Here is a 13,159-nt window from a genome sequence, read left to right on the forward strand (position 1 = left end):
TGAACTTGATAGGCATTGACAAATTCACCATCAGTCAATTGCAAAAGGCAGCTTTACTCGGAATAGCTTACAGCTTGTGAATGTAACATTTAATACCATCAGAAATCCACACCTGCCTACTCCAAGTCCTTGAAAGGCTTCATTAGATTGGTAAAAATGCCATATCCAATCCAAATATCTGGCTGACTGTGTGACATACCATAATAATTGGGATTTCTGGGAATTATAGTCCAACAAAATGATGCTTTTAAAATATATATATCCATAAATTCCTTCTTTCTAGGATATAATATTCTTTTTAAATATCTCATATTATTATGAATTAATACAATGGAGTAATGAGAAGTGAGGGGGGGTTTAAGTCCTCATTTGGAGGATATAAAGCAAAGAGGATGGTGATTAAAGTCTTTATTTTTTTAAAAAATGCTAAAAGATACACCACATTTTGTACCCGTAAAGGGAGAAACCCGAGACCATACAGAAGAAAGGAAGGAAGGAAGGAGGAAACCCTGTTAAGGTTTCAATTCTGCATCGCTGTCTGGCTCTTGCGCCACCAACACCTTAACTTCCAATGGGGGTGGGGAGAAATGCTTTTAAGGCGAAGGAGATGCAGGGCATCCTGGGTCTTCCCCTTTCAGATCGCCGCCAACCTACTTATGGGGGGAGAGAGAGAGAGAGAGAGAGGAAACGGCGATACCTGCTCGGTTCTTCTTTTGGTTTCCCTTTAAATGGAAACCCGGCCCCCTGAAATTGACATAGTCCGCCTTAGCTGTCCAATCGGCGGCGCCCGGTCTTCGGGTCCTGTTTGTTACAAGTTTCAGATAGCGAGAAGAGAGAGAGAAAGAGAAAGGCGGCCGTACGCGCGCGAGGAGAGGGTGGAAAAGGGAAAGGAGACGGGAAGAAGAGCGCGCAGGAGCGACCGGCAACGTGCAGGAAAGGAAGAGAAATGACATATATTTAGACCATGAGCAGAGCTCCGGGCCTTAGTTTCGAAAGCTTTCTCATCTCCTGTTTAACTCTTTCGGCATCTAATGTCCTCTTGGAATAGAAACCCTGCTAGCTGCTGTCAGGGTTGCTACCTTGGCGTCCTTCGCTGCAGCTTGGAAAAGCAAGACATTCGCCCTCTAAAAAACCTCAAAAGTAAACCCATTAGTTGTTTCGACGGAGCAGACGGGGGAAGAAGTTGTGCGTTAGCCACCAGATCCAGGATGTTATAGGGGTGCAAAAAAGAAGAAGAAAAAAAGAAGAAGAAAGGCGCACGATCGTATTTCTCGGTAGATCATATGCCACTCGAGCCACAAGTTGGGTGTACCTGCAGCTGCTCGGGTGCCGACTGTACGCGCTTTAGATGCGAGTGCGGGCTTAACTCTTCCCTGGCTCCTTGGATTTGTACCATGCTCAAGATCCTCACCAAGCAGCTCAGGAATCAAAGTTTGAATGAGATTCAGCCTTTCCAGCTGAAGGTAAGAAAAAAAAACTACACATGTAAAAAAAAAAATCTCCCAAGAAAGTGCGTCTCTCGCTTAGTGGAACTTAGCAAAAGCTAAGAAGCCGGTAGGCATCATTTACTGTCGGGGTGCTATTTCCCCTGGCACCCCGCTTGCTGGGAGAGTTAAAAGAAAGGAGAGCAGGTCTGCAGGCGAAGAAATCAGGCCTTGCTACTTTGAATATCAACTTGTCCCCGGCCGATAGATACGGTTGTGATAAAAGGCCTATTTTTCGACAGCCTGGAATACAAAGCCTTTTATCGATGCTCGTACTTGTAACTCCCCCCCCTTTTTTTTAAAGGTCGAGATACCTGTTTCCCAGGGGTATGTTCGTATTGTTTCTTTTGAAACCCATCGGTGTGGGAGAAGTTGGGAAAGCTGCTTGTACTAGATCCTGTTGAAAATCGAGCTGTGTTCTGCAAAACTAACGTGTTCCAAGTACTGAGAAGCATCATCCTGAACGCTAAGACTAGCTTCTGTCTAAAAGTGCTACTAACGGTTGAATTGCACAGCTCCTAAGTCTCATCTAAGGGTTGGACTCGTGAAATCAGCACAGCACTGTAGATGGATTGCAGGCTGTGGGGCCCTTTTCTTATTGCTGAATAAGTTTGCTTTTGTATATAAAATGGAACTGGATCTGAATCCAGCTTCTTGCATTTTATCCTTTATAGCTTTTAAAGCAAAGACAGTGTACTTTTTCTTGCTCTGTAGTCTGAATCCCCCTTCTCTATCTCCTTCACCCCTGAAATGAAATATAAATTTTAAATAGGCTCAAATGCATATCCAAACTACTTAGCCAACCTCTTCCTGGAATCATTAGCGCTTAAAACCATGATTATTAACATGCACACACCCACACACCACACATGTACACACACTAACAATTGATCTCCTATTTAAGATTCTATTACTGAAAAGACTCTTTGAACTATAAATCCAGTAAGGGTTTTCAGTGCATTAAATATCTGGAATATGTCAAGATTTAGTTTTAAAGTGTGTTGTGCTTCAAGAACTAACTTTTTGTAAACCTGCCTTTGATTCTTTTTAAATTAAAAAAGAGGATTACTGGAGAGGAGAAGACACCTAATATTTTAAGGTCTTGGTTTTTGCATCTTTTCTCTCCACCACCTTTTCACTTTCAAGTGATTCAAGTTACAGAAATATATCGTTTGCCACTGATTGTATTTTGCAGTTAGCAGTGCTGGATTTTTGGAACCTCTGAAAATTAGGTATATAAAATTTTGCAATTCAAAAAACAAAACAAAACAGCAATCAGAAATAATGAGGGTGCCCACTTGATACAGATACATGCTTAGACATGCATTTATATGAGCAAAATGGCTCCTTTCAGATGCTTTTACCTATCCAGCTGTATAATAATTTTATTCATTCAATTTGCTGTCTACTGTACATATTTTTGTGCTTCAGTCTTGGCTGTATTTTGAATTCATTGATAAATGGCTGGAGATTTTGAAAGTTTTGTGTAGAAAATGTTCTTTTGTTTGAATGGTCTAGTAGTCCACGGAGGCAGTGATGGTGATCTCAAAAGGTTCCATATGTATGAATGGGGATTGCTAGCACTAGCTTCTTGGCATAATTGTCACCAATTTAGACATGCACAGAATGGCTAGAGCACTATGTTTGTTTGTTTTCAATTTTTACAACACAAGATTTTAAAATAAGGCAATATCTTTGAGTCAGCCAGGGGGATGGCTGAGTCTTTTGCCTCCAATGATACCAAGAATTATTTGGGTAGGAGTCTATTCACAGCAAAACTTATATTTTGGTTTTGTGTTCAGAGGGGTATGTCCCACCCTCCCTGTGGCATTGAAACATATACTGTAACTTATTTTCTAAAAGCCAACAATTGAACTCTTGAAAAGCTAAGCAGATTTGGGCCTGGTTAGAATTTGAATGGGAGAAAGGTTGCAACATTCCAGAAGAAGGCAGTGACAAACCACTGCTGTGTTATTGCCAATACAACTGCATGGAAGTATCCATGAAGTAGAGCTTAACTTGAAGAAGGAAACTTTTGTAAATTGCTCTATAAATATTAAATATTTGTTATAGAACATACTTGACCCCCAATATGGAACTTTCAGTCTCTTAATTTCCTCAAGGCAACATATCCTGAATAGTAATGGACACGGGCCAAGATATATGAGCTCCTGTCTGACTTGGCAGGGCAAAGAGGGCAGAAGGCCAACCTGTTTCTTCAGCTCTTGAGTCTGATGGGCATGGAACAGTATTTCTTTATATTGTGAATTTCAACAAGTAACAACCAATCAACCATTGTAAGAATGAACAAACAGGAAAGGAATTTAAAGTCAACCCTGCATTGGCCAAGTGACAACAGAATAATTATCTGTTGCTTGTTGAGCAGCAATTTCTTGTCTTCAAAATGTTGTTTCTGAGAACCTCTGAGGAGTCTAGAGGTGATGTAAGCCTGGAAGGTGATACTTTCAAGCCTACTTCAGGAGACTTTTGCCATTTACTTTGTGATTTATCAGAATGAGGCAACTATCTCATGCATTTGATTTTGTGTGTCAAAATGGTGACAGATTGTTATTTAACTTATCATTGTTCTATGTTGGCTCCTGGTAAAGAGAGAAGACACTTGTAAGTAGCCTTATGAGTCAAAATAACTTACTTAACATCCAGTATTGTGCATACTGATGGGAGGTTCTGCTCTTGGTTACTCTGGCTCAGTCAACAAAGTGTCTTGTGCTGCTTTTGCTATAAGCTGTGACCTTTCCCATTATTAATAGCAGAGTGTTTCCCCATCTCTCCAATTCCCAGTCTGTTGAGTAATCTTTCCTGTGCAGTGACTATTTCTGCAGACTTCATTTTGGTTCATTTGCTGAATTAAAGATAATTGGAGCTGATTGTAGGAATAGAATATTAAGGGTTTTTTTTGTTTTATCTGAGTTTCTTGATTTTTTTGTTGAATTTGAGGTAAGGTTTTCATTCAACTGATTAAAGTCTTGATCTCTTGGATTCCCTCCTCTAACTCTCTGACAGGTGCCATCTTTTTCTGTTTCCCTCACTCTTCACTCATTTAGGGAAAAAAATCCTATAAGGAAAAGATTTCCTGGCTCTTGATTTCTATTGGAAGAAATTTTTGGCTTTCTTTAATATTTGTCAGGCACAACGTATTTCAAATGTCAAACATGTCATAGTTGCCTTTTTAAAAAGAAGAAATGGTTTTTGTGGATAATATTACCTCATATTACTTGAAAGATTACTTTTTCTGAAATACAATGTTCAAAAAGTTAACTTCTTTTTTAAAGAAGTCTTCGTCAACATGACATTCTTCAGGTGAGTGGACATCAGTTCCCTATATTCTTCAACCAGCGCGAACTCTTCTGAGAATTCTGCGAGTTGAAGTCTGCATATCTGGAAGAAAATCCTATTAGAAAGGCTGCCCCAGATAATAGTCATAATTCAACTCTACTGATTGGAGTTAGGCCATTGATGGTTATTAATTGAAGTCATGATAACTAATAGTGTTGATGTTTTAACAAGATCATAAAGGTGAAAAAGTAAGTCTGTTACCCTGTGTTGATCAGGTTTTTTATTTGAAGGTCTACTATCCATTTTTTATTAGAATGGTGCTTTCATGACATGATGTCACAACAGAATGAACAAACCGCAATCAATAGATTACTCCATGGAGAGTATTGCTGCATGAACCAATACTCCACCATCATAAAATCTGTAGGTGAACCAGGTTTTTGATTCCCTGAAAAGAGTAAGAATGAAGTTGATCTGTAGATGAAAATGTGTATAAGTTGACCTGTCAATTTTTAAGTTACCACATATCCTGCTTCAGTTTGCTATGCTAGAAAAAAAAATATGAGTCATATTCTTCTGTTACAAAGGCTTTTGCAGTGGCTAGCCTATTATTGCCTGGAAGTTGTGTTGAGGTTGTAATCTATAGTTTCTCTCTGTAGAAGACAATGGAAGATTATTGAAATGAAGATGTTACCAATTACTTGGTTTGTAGAATATTAAGAGAGATGGACTGCTGGCAAAAGAACTTGCTTAGCCAAAATGTTCACTCAGCAGGATGAACTATTGCTGTTGATAATTGCAACTAGAGGAAAGGATCTGAAAACACAGAAATAAATTCTGTTCTTGGTAGTTATAAGAATTCTTTATGTTGATTGTGAGACAAATGTGTTTTGCAGGCTTATTAATATTTCAATGGTCTCTAATTTATAATTAGCAGCTTAGCTCCCATGCTATTTAATCCAGTCCTATCATGTTGTTGTAAATTATGGGGTGGGGTAGTTGCAGAAAATATACACAGTGAATATATGCAAAAAAACTGATTACGAATCAGTGGCATCCTCAGCAAACCTCAGTGATACAAAAAAAAACATGTGTGCAGTGTTATCATTACACAAATAACACCTTTTATTGGTTTCTTCCAATTTTTCTTCTTTTTTCTTTTTAGTTTGTATTATTTTTTATTATTGTAATTAAAGGTTTTAATAAAATTATTAAAAAATAACATTTGTGCAGTCACATCCAGGATAAATACATAAATCATGGCCTTTGTGTGATGAAGTTATTATACAAGCTTTAATATTTGCCTCCGAGTCGCCTGTCCCAGAGTCACCTGGCAAGAATCTTCAGTTCTTGAACTTTGTGGAAATAGATTTTGAAATTAGCCATCCTTATTCTTTAACTCATTTCATTTCAATTTGTAGGGCCATCCATCTCAAATGCATGATTATGGTCAGCTAAAAATATTTAAAAGCAAGATAAAAACCATGTAACAAAATTATACATAATATCGCAGCCAAGAAAAGCCAACCAATAACAGTAATTAACACAATCAAGATATGGGCTAAGCCCAGTGGTGGGATTCAACCAGTTTGCACCACTTCAGTTGTTAAATTGTTGGCTGGCCCCACCCCTCCCCTTCCCCCTCTTCCAGAAGTCACCCTGCCGCCTATTTTTGCTCCCAGGAGGCTGCAGGGAGGCCTACTAGGCCCAAAACAGGGCGCAGGAGGCCTGTGCCCCCCCCTCAACTTGTTTTTTGTTCCCAGGGGGGTGCAGGAGGTCGAGTGCTGCCTGTCATACCCCCTAGCCATGCCCACCATGGTCACACCCACCCAGCCGGTCATTAGGGCAGAGAACCGGTTGTTAAATTATTTGAATCCCACCACTGGCTAAGCCATACATCTGGGGCCCCAGGGTTGATAGCAAAACCAGATTTTCAAGGCAGTGTCCTATCAACAAGTAATCTGATTTTTTTCCAAGGTATATGTTTCATGTAACTATTCTCTATTCCTTTATTTCATTGTACTATTTTAAAAAAAGATATAAATAAGTAAAGCTTCATTGCATAAATATCATGGTTTCAATATGGATGAAATTGATAGCTGCTAAGGTTGCTTGTAGCTTTCTCAAGGCTGCGGCATAGACATAATAGACCATATAATTATTAGATAATTTTTGTCTCTAGGGATTGTCAAATAATATGGAAGGCTAAATGTGATTGGCTATTTGGCAGTTAGAATATTGTGCAAACTTAAGTCTCTTGGATTGATTTAATAAGCCATTGTTCTGTTAATTAAGGGCTACAGTGCTATGTGAAGGTCTAGGTTCCAAAATCAAGGTTTTCTATAAACCATTGAGGTGCATATAATTAGTAATTAAAGACATAAAATAAATAAAATGTTCTTCCAAGGGGAGAGGTACATCATGGGCTTTTACAAGGATTTTTTTTTACTTGTTCACAGATTATTTATAATTAAGAGTCAGCATTGCAGTGTCCAAGTTTGCTGCTCACCCCAAATTATTTATTACAGTGGAAACAAAAAGGAGCTTTCATGTGGGGTATATATATGTGTGTGTGTGTGTGTGTGTGTGTGTGTGTGTGTGTGTGTGTGTGTGTGTGTGTGAAAGTTCTCAGTTCTCTAGATAGTTTGTTTATGGGCTTTCCAGAAACATCCATAGTGGAGCCAGGATGCTGGAATAGATAAGATTCTGGTCTGATCTGGCACAGATCTTCTTACATGTTCATATCCTTAACAGTGGCTACATTAATGTAATGAGACAATTTTTTGCACATCATGATAAATAAAAAAGAAACTAATTCATTATTCATAGGTTTCATTGTTAATAAGAGCGGAAGTTTTCTTGAGCTTTTGCTTCCAAATTTGGGAGAGTCAATGGTAAAAGTGCCTTAAATATTTTGACTTTTCTTCTTCTCATGGTTTCATTATCTTATGCTTGGATGGCAAACGTGACTATTGCATTTAAGGAAATGTAAGCATTTGTGTCTTGAGTGGGAGCAAAAATGCTTGAAGGAATGAGAAAGACTTCTAGAGCGCGCCATAGGGGTAGGTTCCAGGAGCGGGTTTCAAAACCCGTTGCTACCGTTTCGCTCGTGGGTGCTCATGCGCACAACGCTTCTGCGTATGTGCAGAAGCGGGTGGGTGGAGGCTCCTGCTGCTGCTGCTACCAGTTCACCAGTAGTGGTACTGGATCTGGGGTGAACCGGTAGCAACCCACCACTGGTGGGTTCCTGAGAAAAAGAAATAGTTTTGACGAAATGGGTCCACTGAGTATGAGAAATATAGTATTTTTGCTAATTCTTTCTGTAATATGCCTATTTTAACTGTTATGACTTTTTGAAATATTTGGGGAACCAGAATTTGGTTCATGAGACCTCTCGAGTCTCTTCAAATAATTGCAATATCCCAATCTCTTGTTGCTACTTATTTTACCTTTGGAGGAATACTTGCTGTTTTTCTGCTTATATCATTTAATGAGTTGGAGTGAGATTGCATCTTCTGCGCCAATGAGGAGAGCATGGCAACAGAAAGCCCCCTCACTTTAACTCCATAGAATTGAGTATATAATGGATTCGTAACCCCTGAACACTCTTTAAGATATCACGAAGTTCACTTTCTTTAGTGAGAACAACACAAAGCAATGAAGTTGTAAATTTATTACATTTTTAAAATTATCTGTATGAAAATCTAGGTTAGCTGGAGAGTTTTAGTATACTGTATAAAAGATTATATAATTTTTGGGAGAAGGTAAAGTTGTAAATTATGGCCTGATGGCAATAAACATTTGGCTTTTTAAGGAAAACATGTTAGATTCAAAGTTGTAATAAATGCATGAATTATCCACAAAATGTGGAAATTGATCATCATTAAGACAAACTAAAAGTAGAAAGCTGGACAGTGTCTGTTTTACCAATCCAGAAAATGTAGACACTATTCTTTGAAGTATCTGGATGGGACCTCCATATCTCTGATGAGGAGAAAGAAGGAGAACTAGTGTAGTGCCCTTGTCTGATATCCAGACAACTTTAGCTTTCTATAATTAAATTTAACATGCTGAACAGTGTTTTGTAATATTGACATTCTTGTATACAACATCATCTGCTTTCTACAGTTTTCTTCTATTAATGTACCTTTTTAGCAGCTGTTAAACTAAGCAGAAACTGTAATGTAAACAGAATATGGAACTGGAAAGCATAAATCTTTTCATTTGGTTTCTGAGCTAAATAGCATTTATTAAAATATTTTTCTGACCATCTTGAAAAAAGAAGATACTTGATGATATGTGAATTTCAATTAAATATTTTACGTATCTATGGTTTTTATGTTCTTTTAGCTATCTCCCATCAGGATTATTACACAGTGAGTTAAAAACCCTCTTTACCTCTTTATATTATAAACCTTTAGAAAAGCTGCAGGCTCCCAAAGCTGCTACTAATTCTTGTGTAAGATTTGCAGCTTTTGTGAGCCATAGATGAACTCTGTAGCCCTGAAGTAGTAATTATTCGTTGAAACATGGAGATAATATTAATATTGTTGCTAATAAACTTCCTAGTATTTCTGTTGAGAATTGTGATTATGTAGGTAAAGAGGTCCTATGTATCATTTAATCATTTCCCTCTTAGCATGCTTCCAGATTTATTTATTTATTTAGGCAGATAACATTTAAAATCAAAATACAAACAGTGCAAAATATCAATACGTAGATAAAACCAATTACCACAAATCAACAACATCGTGGTTCTCCATGAAGTTAGTGCAACATGTGTACTATAATTCGTTTCATAAAATGGAAAAGTGGCTGCTGAAGGAAGACAACAAATCTGAAGGATCTTGGATCAGAGCAGCTACAAAAACCTACCTCATGATGGCAAGAACAGCAAATGTCACTATTTCTCCCTCTCACTGTGTTCACAGACTGCCAGCCGGCAGCAGTATGTAAGATCACCTGGTCCCTCCTTGGGAAGAAGGGTTCACATTAACACTTATGAGGCCAAGTGGAGGAATTTGTCAAGCATTTGACTGATAAAATCGCTCAAATCCATTCTCTGTTGGAATCCCAAGTGTGGAGCAGATCCATTGAAGTTGCTCGGGGAGCGGACTTACACAGTTACCCGGGAATAATTTGACCTGAGGAATTGGTCAGTGTCCTCAGGGTCCGCTTGTTTATTAGATTTTTGCCCCTCTTGGTTGGTAAAGGCCTTCAAGAAGATTTAGGTGGGTCCAGGCAGTAATTAATGTACCACCTGCCTAGACAATTTCTGCCCAGTTTCCCAGCTCCCCTTTTTAGAGATCATGGTGGAAAAAGTGGTTACGCCTCAGCTTCAGAGTGTTCTGGATGAAACAGATTATCTGGATCCCTTTCAGGTGGGTTTTAGGCCTGGTTATGGGACAGAGAGAGCATTGGTCACACTTTTAGATGATGTATGGTGGGAGTGGAATGGGGGTACTGCATCCATCTTTGTTCTTCTTGACCTCTCAGCAGCTTTTGATTCCGTTGACCATGGTATCCCTTTGGGCTGTTTGTGAGAACTGGGGCTGGATGGTGCAATCTTATGCAAGTTCAGCTCCTTTCTTATATAATTTTTTTTAATTTCCATTTTCCAACATCATATTTATGTACAATCTGTTATCCATCATTAATCATTAATTTTTATTTATTGCTGATTCGGGCCTGCCCAACTGCCACTTCCTTTCTTCACAACCTCCCTCTACCCTCTACTACTTTCCCCTCCTTCATCTCCTTCACTTTTCTACTTCCTCTCCTCCTTCTCCACTCCTCCCTTCTTCCAACTTTCTAACCTTCTTATTCCCCTCCTCCTTCTCAACTCTTTCCTACCTACTTTCTTCCCTCCTTCTACTCCTCTCTCCCTTTCTTTCTGAAATGGCAGTTGAGTAGCCCCAATATAATTTCAAATTTTAATTTCATATCTTCAATCATTACTGTACATTAATAACCAATCCATGTATCATTTCCCCCCCCCCTTCCCCCCACCCCCCCAGACTTCCCAGAGCAAATGCCGGGTATTATGACCAACAATCACAAGCTAAAATATACAAAATATACATAAACTCCCACCCCTCTCTAAAACTTTAAATCCCCTCACAATAAAAATAAAGAGATAAGAAAGAATAATAAAAAAGAAAAAAGAAAAGGAACAATACCAATACAATCTTTCCTTCACATATTACTTCTTCCTACAGTCCATTTTTAAAATTAGTCCGTCTTCTCAAATTCAAATATTTTCCACTTGTATATTCCTTCAAATTTCATAAGTCCATTTCTTAAATTACAGTCCATCTTCTCGAGCTCAAATTTTCATCACTTATATATTTCTTCAATTGTCATAACATTTAATGTCCAATCTTCCAATATTACTTCATCAGTCAAATATCATTACGAATAAAGTCTCTCAGATACGATATTTCCAACTTAACTTCATATCTTTTGCTGTCTATAAACTTATATCCAAAGCGTATCAATTAAAACGAATAATCATTTAAGTTACATCCACAATATAACAGTAAACAATTAACATCATTACATCCACAACATTATCTAAATTCATAAATTTTACTTTCCATCCTTCACAATTAAATAGTATCATCCCATAGGTTTATACCTTACAAATACAAATAACAAAAATCCTATAATTTATATCCTAAACAAATCAATTCTAGAAATTAACCATAATCATCATATTCACATCTTAAACATTCCTCCCCTCTCCTATTCTATTTTCCATCATGTCCAAACCAGTTAACTTAGCATCTAACAACAAAGGATTCCCACTCTTTAAAACATTAATATAGAAATGTCTTGCTTTCATAACAGTACTAAGAAAATACTTTCTATCTCTAAAATTCACTGACAAACCCATTGGAACTTCCCATCTAAAATATATCTGATGTTTCTTAAACTCATCCACTAAAAAAGCAAATTCTCTTCTGTTTCTTAACATTTTAGGAGGAATTTCCTTCATCATTTTTATATCTTGTCCCAATATCTGAAATTTATTTTTATAAAAGGCTTGCAAAATTTCATACCTAACCTTTTTAGTTGTAAAATAAATAACCACATCCCTAGGTACTCTATTTTGTCTTGCCCACCAAGAATTAACACGATAAATTCTTTCAATATTAGTCTCAAAATCTTCTGCCTCCACACCCTTTATCTGAGCAAAAGCTTGCGTAAAAATCTCTTTTAAATTTTCCTTCCTACTTTTCTTCAACCCCCTCACCCTTATGGGATATTCCATTAATTATATTGTAATATTACTCTTTCTTCTTCTGCCCTATCTACGTTTGCCTGTATATCTTCCATCTTATTATCTAAGTTCCAATTGTTTTGATTCTTTTGAATTTCCTCTATTTTCCTTTGCAACTCTAAATTAACTTTATTAAGTTCTTCCAAACTATCCTCCATCTGAATACAAGACCTTAATATTTGTGAAATTGCATCCTTTACCATTTTCATTTCCCTCTTCTGCTCTTCCACCACTTCCTTAAAATCCAACATCTCTTTCTCTATTTCATCAAATTTTTGATCTATTTCTGAAAAATGAGTCTCCAGAAACTCCTGTAAAAAATTTCTTAATTCCTCTTTGATGTCTTCTTTTAATTTTTGTATCTGAACTGAAGAAATTTCAAAGTTTTTAGTGGCTTTTGGTACTATTTGCTTAAAAGCCATTTTTAAAAAATATATAACCTACCCAGTAACAGGGGACAAAAAGGGGTTAAAAAAGAAAGATTCAAAAAACTTTTCTTCTAAATCACTATAATCCCAAAGAAGAAGAAAAAATATAAATCATAAAATTCTCATTTCTTCCATTTAGTCAGTATCTTCTTGTATATCTCCTAGTTCCACATTGGCTGTTAATAGGCATTTCCTTAACTTTCGTTTCCAATACACAACTCGCCATTTGCTTGCATTCCACAAAACACTATTTGCTTTCTTCTCTCCTATCTTCGCAACAAATGTATCCTCTATTAGGGGCTTGCAGGCTTCTCTTTTGTGACATTTATTTATTTATTTTATTTATTTGTTCGTACTTTTATACCGCCCTATCTCCCTAGGGACTCAGGGCGGTTTACAGCCAGATAAAAACATAAATATATACAGAATAAAACATTGATTTAAAAAACTTATTCAATAGGCCAAATGTTTAAAATAGAAATATAAACAATAAAACCCCATTTAAAACCAAATATAAAATTTAAAAATTTTAAAATCCTAGTCCAGTCCTGCGCAAATAAATAGATGTGTCTTAAGCTCGCGGCGGAAGGTTCGAAGGTCAGGAAGTTGGCGAAGTCCTGGGGGAAGCTCGTTCCAGAGGGTGGGAGCCCCCACAGAAAAGGCCCTTC

The 13,159-nt window shown here is 37.3% G+C and overlaps 1 protein-coding gene across 1 annotated transcript in view; it reads left to right on the forward strand.

Annotated features, from left to right (window-relative positions):
• The first annotated feature begins 627 nt into the window (after positions 1-627).
• The window catches only part of LOC131188446 (uncharacterized), an 80,199-nt gene continuing 67,667 nt past the window's right edge, over positions 628-13,159 (forward strand). The window contains exon 1 of the mRNA XM_058163765.1: positions 628-1,463. Within this exon, the coding sequence (XP_058019748.1) occupies positions 1,284-1,463 (180 nt within the window). The 5' untranslated portion in view covers positions 628-1,283. The remainder of the gene's footprint in view (positions 1,464-13,159) is intronic.

This window comes from Ahaetulla prasina, chromosome 1, assembly GCF_028640845.1.
Source record: "Ahaetulla prasina isolate Xishuangbanna chromosome 1, ASM2864084v1, whole genome shotgun sequence".
NCBI lineage: Eukaryota > Metazoa > Chordata > Lepidosauria > Squamata > Colubridae > Ahaetulla > Ahaetulla prasina.